Genomic DNA, 9,706 nt, shown 5'->3' on the forward strand with positions numbered 1-9,706 from the left:
GAACTCGACTGTATTCACATTCTGAAGTGGGGAGATGCTTCCCACCTGCTCTGAGTTACCAACAGCTAAGTCTAAGGACGGTGAGAAGCATTTTATGAGTTAAGTCCTCAGGAAGAACGTGTAGAGGTCTTGCTCAGGGCAGAGAATCGGAAATCGCAGAGACGCTATTTGGGGGCTTGGACAGCTATTCAACGACTTCCCTTCAGGTCACCTCCACCTCTTGCTCTATTCACTGGGGCACCTGTGATCACACCAGGGGAGGGAATATGTGAGGAGGAATGGACCTTTCTCCACCAGCTTTGCAAATCACAGCCTGAGAGAGTTGACCAGGCAAGGAAAGTCTTGGTGACATGCCACGATCACACAGCCCAGGGCCATGTCTGTCCCATCTCTTAATAGCTGTTTGGGGACATCAAACAGGGTCCCAGTACTCTAGAGTCTGTGGTGGTCCTCGGGGGAAAAAAAATCACATTAACTCTTTCAGGCTGGGAAAGCTTTTGTAGGACCCATCACCCGCTTCCTAGAGCATCAATCTAAACTCCAAAAAGCCTGAGAGAGGGTTGGGTCAAGCCCCGGGACAATTGGAGCCATTGTCTGTCTTTCTAGGGTGCCAGTGAATCATAGAATAGGTCAGGAGACAGAAGGGACCTTACAGGTGATCTAATCCGAATTCCGAACTTTACAGGTGAAGAGAGGGGTGAAGTGATTGATATGGCAGAGGAAAGCAAAGAGGATGTGGGAAAGGAATAAGCATTTATTAATCACCTACAGTGTGCCAGGCACTGTGCTCATCCATTTACAGATATTATCTCATTTGATCCGCATAACAACCCTGGGAGATAGGTGCCATTATTAGGCCCATTTTACAGTTGAGGAAACTGAGGCAGGGATTAAGTGACTTGCCCAGGGTCACATTGCTAGTAATAACTGAGGCTGGATTTGAACTCAGATCTTCCTGTCTTCAGGCTCTTCAATCTATCCACTGGGGCAGCACCTAGAGCTTAAACTCAGTTTCTCTGGCTCCACACCCAATGATCTTTCAGTGAAATACTGTTGTTTCACACATAAAACCTCTGGAGTAGGGAAGCTCTCCATTTACACAAACTGGGTTCCATCCTAGCTGTTCTCAGGAACATTTTTTGGTTTATGCCCCCACAGGGTCTCCCTGAGATGAGAATGTGGCTAGGTCGAAGGTCTTCTGCTCTCTAATGGAAGCCCTCAAGCTAACGGTACTTGGAAATGAAGAGCAGGCTTTATTTAACCTGTCCAGAAATACAAAGGACCCTGGACCTCCACCTGAGCCCATGAATGGGCAAAGCAGCTCTACTGCTTTCCTCTTCCCCTGGGACAGAGGTCCCAGCAACTACAAGCATCTACCACTCTGGGCTTGGGGCCAGGGGTTGATACAAAGTCCAGCTCTCTCCTTCAAGTACATCCCACCTTCTTGGGGACCTTTACAATCCCCTTCTGATACACATCAACACCACAGCTACTAAGTGAAATCATCTTCTGATTTCAAGAACTCCAGGCTAATTTTATCAGTCCAACTTCCTAAGGATTTGTTGTTCAGTTGTGTCTGTCTCTGGGATCCCGAGGACCAACTTCTCCATGGCGTTTTCTTGGCAAGGATACTGGAGTGGTTAGCCATTTCCTTCCTTTATTCAGACAGGGGTTAACTGACTCACCCAGGGTCACACAGCTAGTGTCTGAACTCTGGTCTTTCTTTCTGGCTCTGCTCTTATCCATGGTGCCACTTAAGGATTAGGGCTGTCCAGAAGCTGGATGGGTAGACTCCAGAGGCAGTGGGCATCCTTCCTCTTTCCCAGGTCCTCTGAAGGCAGAATTGGGTAGATGGCTTGTTGGGGATGTTAACGAAAATCTGATTCCAGGACAGGTCAGACTGCATGCTGTGGGGGTCCCTTCTGAGTCCTGTCAAAGAAAGGTGTCCAACCCCTCAGGGAAACCCCATTTTCCCCCAGTCATTCATCATGGACCTTCCAGCTATCACTACCTTGAGATGTACTTGTTAAAAAAAAAATAGGACTGTGTTGGCCCCATGTTGCCTGTCAACAAAGGAGGCATTGTTCCCTAGGTCTTCAAAACATGATGGGACACAACCCCCTTTGCAGTGTGTTAAGGGAAAAAAAAAAGCCCAGTCTCGCCCAGGGGGCAAAAATGAGTAAGCCAAGCCTCAAATGAGGTAAAGATTTGGCTAAGGACCTGTGGGCTCTCCTCAAAGCCTGAAATGAAGCTTGGAAGGTAAATACTGTAAGACCCACAATGCCTTCTTTATTTTACGCCATGCCATTTTGATGAGTTAAATGCTTTGCTAAAGGGTGAGCAGTCTTAGGAGCATTCCCATCATGAAATGGCATTTGTTCAATGCACAAGAGCTGGGCACAGTTCTCCGTGCTGCTCCTCTTTGAAACAGCCAATCTCCACTGTTGCTACTCACACACACACACACACACACACACACACTCCAGGAGCTTCACAAAGAAGCTGGCAGGGGATCCTCGTTCTCCTTGCAGGGCCGGGTACTTTCATTGTGGAGGGTGGCATCTCACCACTGCCACAGGTAAGATCCTCTAAAAGATCACTGGACCCAAAAGCCCATGGCCAGTGCCAGGACCAGGACCAGGTGTGATAGGCAGGGGGGAGGAGAGACCCCTGAAAATAATCTGTCAGAAAGACACAGCTATTCCAAGCCACAAAGTGCCCCCTCTCTGTGAGTCCCCAAGGGATGTGTGTGAGTGTGTGTCAGCATAAAGACCTAAACCACAGTAACACCAGGGAAGTGGAATTTCCAAACCCACAAATGCCCTGTGAGCCTCTGAGGCCCTCCCTTCAGACGGCCCTTATTGAGTCTGCTGAGTTAGCTTCATTTTTGTAATGTTCTGCTGTTTCATACTCAGGGTTAATTGGATCATAGATTTATTTCCCAGCTGGCTGCACACTCTGGACTTCTCCATCATCCCCCTGAACCCTTTTCATCCTGGAAGATCACTATAACCCTGAAACTCAAACCTCAGAAGTACCATTGACCCCCAAGTCCCTTCCCACTGACTGGGACGGCTTGTCCCAGAACATCCCAGAACATCCACGTAAGGAGGTCAGCCACCTCTTCGCTTCCGTCCTCTGCTGCCTTCCTCTGAACTCGGCATCATGCTGGATGAGTCCTCCCAGTCCCCTCACTTCTTTATCAGCTTACCTTTATGTGGGATCTTTCCAATTTGAAAATAAGATATCTGTAGACAGGGACTTACTTTGGGTTTGTTTATATTTCTAGTGCTTAGCCTGGCACATAGTAAGCACTTAATGTTGGTTGACTGATTTTCAGCTAGATAGGACCTTAGAGGATTATAGGATTTAGAGCTAGAAGGGAAAAATCCTTAACTCCAACCCCTTCCTTTAATAGCTGAGGAAACTGAGGCCCAGAGAGAAGAAGTGATTTGCCTGAGGTCCCAGGGCTAAGACCAGATCTCAGATCTTGTGTCTTCGAAGTCCACTGCTTTCCCAGTAAGCCCAAGCCATCCCTGCTCAAGATTTGGTGATTGAAAGGAAGCTAAGGAAGAGTTCCCATTACTCAGACTGTTCCGCCCCAGGAGGCCCAGGGAAGAACTCGGTACTCGAGTCAGTAGGTGTGGCTTCCAAGTCCAGCTCGAACACAGTAGCCACAGGACTTCATTTGCCTAATCTGTGGTCTTCCCCGACCTCCCAAGGTTAGTGGGGCTGGAGCGGGAGGGGCTCTTGGACCCAGTCCCAGTTTGCTTGGGTCACCCAGACTCCCTCGAGCCATGCAGGTCAGCACCCACGCTGCACCACATGACAGTCTGAGAGGTGTCTGGGGGTAATCATCCCCTCGAAGCCCTACCCTAGGCTCCCGACCAAGGTTATCTTCAGGGTTACAACATTAGGGGCTCAGGCTCATTTAGCACATCATTAACTTTCCTCCCCGAGACAACTTAGTAAGATGTCAGGGGGCAGACTGCTGCCCTTGGGGTCAAGAAGCCTTTGGGGGGGATGTCCTGTACCTGGCCCTTCCTACCTCTAAGTTAACCCAGGCAACTCATTTCTCTTTAAGCTGTCTATCTGTACCACTGGAGGCCCAATCCCCACTAGCTGTCTCCCAATCCGTGAAAGCTGGGGAGGGAGACAGGGGGAGGGGAGGCTCCACACCACGTCTTGTAAAAGGGAGCCCAAGCACCATTCTTCCCACTGTGTAGAGAGACAGTTGAAGCTCAGAGAGGCAATGACTTGCCCAGGCTGGACTGCTGAAAGTTACCACTTTCTAAGACAGATTTAAACGCCTTGACTCTCGGTCCAGGGCTCTGTTCTTCCTTTTTCACTAGATGTGTCCTTTGTCTTTTTGGTCTTTTCAGCCTGGGCACCTAGCACAGTACCAGATATACAGCAGGAGCCTAATCAACGTTTGTTGCAAGAAATGGAACTGAATGCATACCAATTACTGTTATCAAAAAGTTAGGAAAAGCTCCCTTCTTACTGAGAGGAAGCAGGTCTGCCAAAGCTGACTTCTGGCTGATTCCCCCACTGCCCCTGTGGTGGGCCTTGGCTGCCACCCATGCCCAGCAGGTGCTCCCTTCTTCTTTCCAAGCTCAGCTGGGGTGCCCCCTCCTCCAGGGAGCTTTCCCTGATTCCCCACAGCTGGAGGAGGCATTCATCCCTCTGGGCTGTCACTTGAGGCACTGTTTTCTGGATGGGGCTACCCTCCATGGCAGATACTCCTCAGGTCCACTCCCCTCCAAGGGAACGGAAGGCCCTTGAAGCTGCCGGGCTGTGCATCCCCTTGCCCTAAGCATTGCGCCCAGATCATTGGAGGCACTCAGTCCAAGTTCGTGGATTAATACAAGTTATTTCAAAAAAAATTAAGGTGTTAAAAAAAAAGGTGTAGGATGAAGCTGGGAAAACCTTCCAGAACCCCCTCAAATCCAGTGCCATCCCTTCACTGGTGAGTTCCCATTTATTCTGCACGTAACCTGGTTGTACAAACTGGTTTGCTTGTTGTCACCTTCATTAGATGTATACCAGGCACACAGCAGGAGCTTAATAAAGGGTTATCTAGCTAATGGCATGGGAGAGAGGAAGGGAGAGACAGCGAGAGAGCACACAAGTGAGAGGGGGAAAGAAGAAAGGAGAGAGGGGCAGAGGGAGAGAGGGAGGAGGGAGAGGGTGCATTTAGAAGAGAGGAGGAGAGGGGGAGAGAAGGAGAGGAGGAGAGAGGGCACATTTAGAGGAGAGGTGGAGATGGAGAGAGGGGGAGAGAAGGAGAGGGAGAGAAAGAGAAAGGGAGAGGGAGAGGGAGAAGAGGGAGAGGGAGAGAGAGAAATCCCTGGAGGGGAACTGAACAGGAGGAAGTGCGGAGCGCAGCCTTTGGGGGCCCAGGGAAGGGCTGGCGGGGGCAGAGAAGGAGGAGTCGCAGGGCAGTAGGCTGGAAGAGGGGGTGGGGTGGTGGGAAATTGCTCCCTGTAGATCCTGGTCCCAGGGCGGCCCCGGTGGTTCCCGGCCATGGCTCACCGCGCGGGGGGCGGCGGGGGGAGCGTGGCTTTCTGGCGCCGCAGCTGCAGCCACTGCGGGTGGAGGGAGGGCCCGGAGGAACGGCCGGAGCGGGCAATCTCCCGGGAGCCCAGCGCAGGAGAGGCCTCCAGCTGCCGATCGCCCGCCACGTGTCACCAGGCGGCAGCCGCGGCACTAGGGACGCGGGGAAATGGGAAGTGGCCGGCCGGCAGCCGGCCGGCAGCCTGCCCTCCCACCGGCCCTCCCCCGCCGCTGCGCGTCCTGAGCAGCCTGCCCGCCGATTGCTCCCTGGCGAAGGCGAGCTGGGGACGCGTCCCCTAGGCGCCTTTGCCTGGCCAAGGCTGGTCAGACCCAAGGTCTAGCCCTGGGACTGTGGCCGTATCCGGAGCCCCACTGGGGCCTCGGTTTCCTCTTGGGTTACTGAAGGGGGTGGGACGAGACGGTGTCCCGTCTGGGTTCCCCAGGGCTACCAGGCAGCTCCAGACAGGGTGGGTGTCGCCGCGTCCCCCACCCCCAGCTTTTCCTCTACCGTTAGGTGTGGGTAAAGGCGCCCTGAGGGAGGGGTGGGGGTGGGGGCTGGAGGGCGCGAATACCAGAGAGCCCCTCAACTGCCTGAGGTGGAAGAGAGGGGGGGGGAAACTGCAGCCTGGTGCCCTGCCCCCTCCCACCTGCTCCGGACCGCAGATAAAAAGTTAATGATTATCCCTAGGGTAAGGTCAGCCTGGGAGCGCCCCCTTCTTCCAAACCTGCACCCTTCCGCACAGGAGGAGGGGGCTGAGCAACAAAGGTGCTCCCCTCGCCCATCTATTGATGCCCCCTCTGGGAACTGGGTCACCCTCGGGCCCGGGGGTGGGTGGGGTGTGTGAAACCAACTAGTCAATAGGCAAGCATTTATTGAGCGCCAGCTGGGTGCCTGGCACTGTGCTTGAGTGAAGCTAAAGCCCAGACGTGCGAGTAAGCAGGGGCAGGGGTGGGGGTGGGGTTCTAAAGCGTATCGGATATTCTCCCCCCCACTCCAGTCCCAGTATAAGAGCCTGAACTTGGCCGAGGCGGGCTGGGGCGGCGCCCTGTCCCCGGGCCCCCTGGGATTCCTGGTCCGGGGCGCGGACACACAGGCAGGCAGGCAGGCAGGCACGCACGCACGCACGCACACACACACACACTCACTCACACTCGCCCTGGGCCGCCGCACCAATGAGGCGGCCGCAGCTCGCAGAAGGCGTGGTTTTCCCAGGCTCGAACACAGCAGCTGCTATTTACCTTCTTGGCTCCTTCGGGATAATATAAACCATCCCCCGCCCGCCCGCCCTCAGGGCGGCTCAGCCGCGGCCGCGCGCGCACACCCACCCGGCGCGCGCACACGCCGCCCCCCTCCCGCGGCTGCAATAAAACATCCTGGCACGTGCTCCCGCTTCGGGATAGCCCTCGCCGCCGGCCGCCTGATGTCAGCCTGCGGCCGGCCTGGGCCGCCCTTAAAGGGCCCGCTCGGCGGCGGACTGGCGAGCGAGGAAGAGTGCCCCGAGATAGACGGACGGACGGACGGACGGACGGCCCGACCCAGGGGCCTGAGGGCCCACTCCCGCCGGGCTCCCCGGGCCATTTAAACCTGCCCATCTCAAGCCCAGGGGAGGAGGGAGCAGTCCCTGCAAATTCGTGGTCTCCTGGCTTTCTGGCTGGGGATGGATGCCGGGGCAGGCGGGGATCTGCTCTCAGCTTGTTTCCCGAGAAAGGAGCGGGTCTCAAGGGCCAGTCTCCCTAGAGGTCCCCGTGGTTTTTGGCCTTGGAAAAGACGGGACGGGAAGGGCCAGGAAAGGCACCAGACCAAGCCCAAAGGCGGCCCACCTCCTCCCTTTCCCAGATATTCCCCAATCCATTCGCGGGGAGAACGTTGATAGATTCCCCACCAATCCAAATCCCAGAGTGTTTGCCCTCGGGTGGGTCGGTTGGTCCCAGAGACATGCACAGGGCCCTGCCGCAAAACCTCGCCTCTCTGGGATACCTATAAGCTGGTAGAGTAGAGGCCCGGGCGCTGGTTGGTGGGTTGGGAGCCGAGGGTCTCTGTCCTGTCTAAACCCATTATATGCGCCCCTTTCCTTTGTCGTCCTTGTCCCTTCCCCCGCCCCCCGGGGGGCTCCGAGGTAGTCTACCCGCCCGCAGCTCCGTGCTGCTCAGCCATAATGGAATATGTTCGAATAATATGAGAAATACATGTTCCCAAGAGGGTGAGCCGCCGAGGTGTAGATCTTAGGAAATTTTTCTTCTCAAACTCAGAAGCTGCGTCTTTTTGCTGCATTCTGATTAACCCTGCGCGCGCGCGCGTGTATGTGTGTGTGTGTGTGTGTGTGTGTGTGTGTGTGTGTGAGAGAGAGAGAGAGAGAGAGAGAGAGAGAGAGAGAGAGAGAGAGACAGCTTACCTTCTTACGACAAAGAAAAGAAGTGGAGAGGAGAACAGGGCAAAGGACGGCGGAGAACCACCCAGGAAATGCTGAAGGCTCAAGGGGCCTTTTCAAATCCCTTGTCAAGTTCTGCGGGGCTGTGACGCGGGGAACGAAGGGTTAAATTCCCTTTGATTGACACTGTAGCCTCTGCTGCCCTGGGTCCAGGCGTGCGCCATTGGCCGCCAGTCCTTGCGCCTGGCAGCCAATGGGGGGGCGCCGTCCACGAGCAGTGCCGCGTGTCTCCTCCTCCCATTGGCTGAAAGTTACTGTGGGAAAGAAAGTTTGGGGAGTTTCACACGAGCCGTTCGCGTGCAGTCCCAGATATATATAGCGGCAGCCAGGGTAGAGGAAGATCACCCAGGACACGGAGCTGGTGCCGATAACAGTGGCGTTCCCCCAGCGCTCTCTCCCTCTCCTTGGTCCTGGAATAAGCTACAGACTTAAAAAAAAAAAAAAAAAGAGTAGCAATCTGCATCAATCCTCAGCGCTTGGGAGAAGAGTCCAGATTGTTTGACTGTCGGAAAAACGTGGTGCAGTTTCCTATAAAAGGGACATAAACAGCCCCCCAAAAACACCGTTTTTCCAGAAGATTTTAAAAAGGACTCTAAAAATACCGCTCTCGAGGGACTTTTGATTTTTCCCGAGAAACAGAAAATGCCAGCTGACATAATGGAGAAAAATTCCTCCTCCCCCGTAGCTGCCACCCCAGCCAATGTCAATACAACGCCTGATAAGCCAAAGACTGCATCCGAACACAGGAAGGTAATTATCTCCCTTCGGGGTCCCCAGCAGTTTCACTTGAAAGCGCGCGCGCGCGCGGTCTGGGAGCGGGGTGTTCCTCTATCCCCACCCCGTCCCACCCCAGCCCTGCCGCCGAGATTCAATTGCCAGGTCTGAGCGGTCCTCTTGGGACCCTTTCTCATCTCTTTGCAGTCTTCCAAACCAATCATGGAGAAAAGGAGACGCGCACGAATAAATGAAAGCTTGAGTCAGCTGAAAACACTCATCCTAGATGCCCTTAAAAAAGACGTAAGTAGACCGAATTTACCGCTTGGATTGGGGGGTTTATGCTGGGGCAGGGGCAGGGGCAGGGGCGGTGATTTCTTCGAAATCCTTACTGGGCACTGATAGAAGCAGGACTGTTCCCGATCCCCTCCAGGGGCTGAAGCTGGCTCTTCGGCCTCCCTGTGCGGGCTCAGAGATCCGGTAGCAGCCACCCTCCGCCCCACCCCACCCCCTGCCCTGCGCCCCGGCCTTGGCCCGAGACCACGGAATTTTCATCGCTCTCTCGCCCTCCTCCTCCTCCTCCTCCTCCTCACAGAGCTCCAGGCACTCCAAGCTGGAGAAGGCAGACATCCTGGAGATGACGGTGAAACACCTCAGGACTCTGCAGCGAGCCCAGATGACTGGTAAGCGCGCGACTGGCTTGGCCTCCCCTCCCCCACTCCCCCCTGCCCGCTCTCCCCCCCCCATCTGCTCCCCCTCCTCGGCCGCCCGCCCTTTCCCCGGGATCCCTCTCTGTACGCGGTGATTTCTTCCAGACTTCCGCCTGTGGTGGTGAATGGCATTCAGCTGCATTTTACTGACTTGGCTCGTGTGGGCTTTCCCACGGTCTGGGGCTTATTTATAGCCACAACTTCAAGTTGTTACAGTTCCGGAAAAGGGAGGGAGGGAGAGCGAGGAGGGGGAGAGGCAGGAGAGGCAGGAGAGGCAGGAGAGGCAGGAGAGGCAGG

At 55.0% G+C, this 9,706-nt stretch overlaps 1 protein-coding gene across 1 annotated transcript in view; it reads left to right on the top strand.

Moving 5' to 3' along the window:
- The first annotated feature begins 8,299 nt into the window (after positions 1-8,299).
- HES1 (hes family bHLH transcription factor 1) overlaps positions 8,300-9,706 on the top strand; it is a 2,801-nt gene continuing 1,394 nt past the window's right edge. The window contains exons 1-3 of the mRNA XM_027848818.1: positions 8,300-8,735; positions 8,907-9,002; positions 9,295-9,382. Coding sequence (XP_027704619.1) covers positions 8,628-8,735; positions 8,907-9,002; positions 9,295-9,382 — 292 coding nt within the window. The 5' untranslated portion in view covers positions 8,300-8,627. The remainder of the gene's footprint in view (positions 8,736-8,906; positions 9,003-9,294; positions 9,383-9,706) is intronic.

The sequence above is a fragment of the Vombatus ursinus genome, unplaced genomic scaffold (assembly GCF_900497805.2).
Source record: "Vombatus ursinus unplaced genomic scaffold, bare-nosed wombat genome assembly UNPS02006874.1, whole genome shotgun sequence".
NCBI lineage: Eukaryota > Metazoa > Chordata > Mammalia > Diprotodontia > Vombatidae > Vombatus > Vombatus ursinus.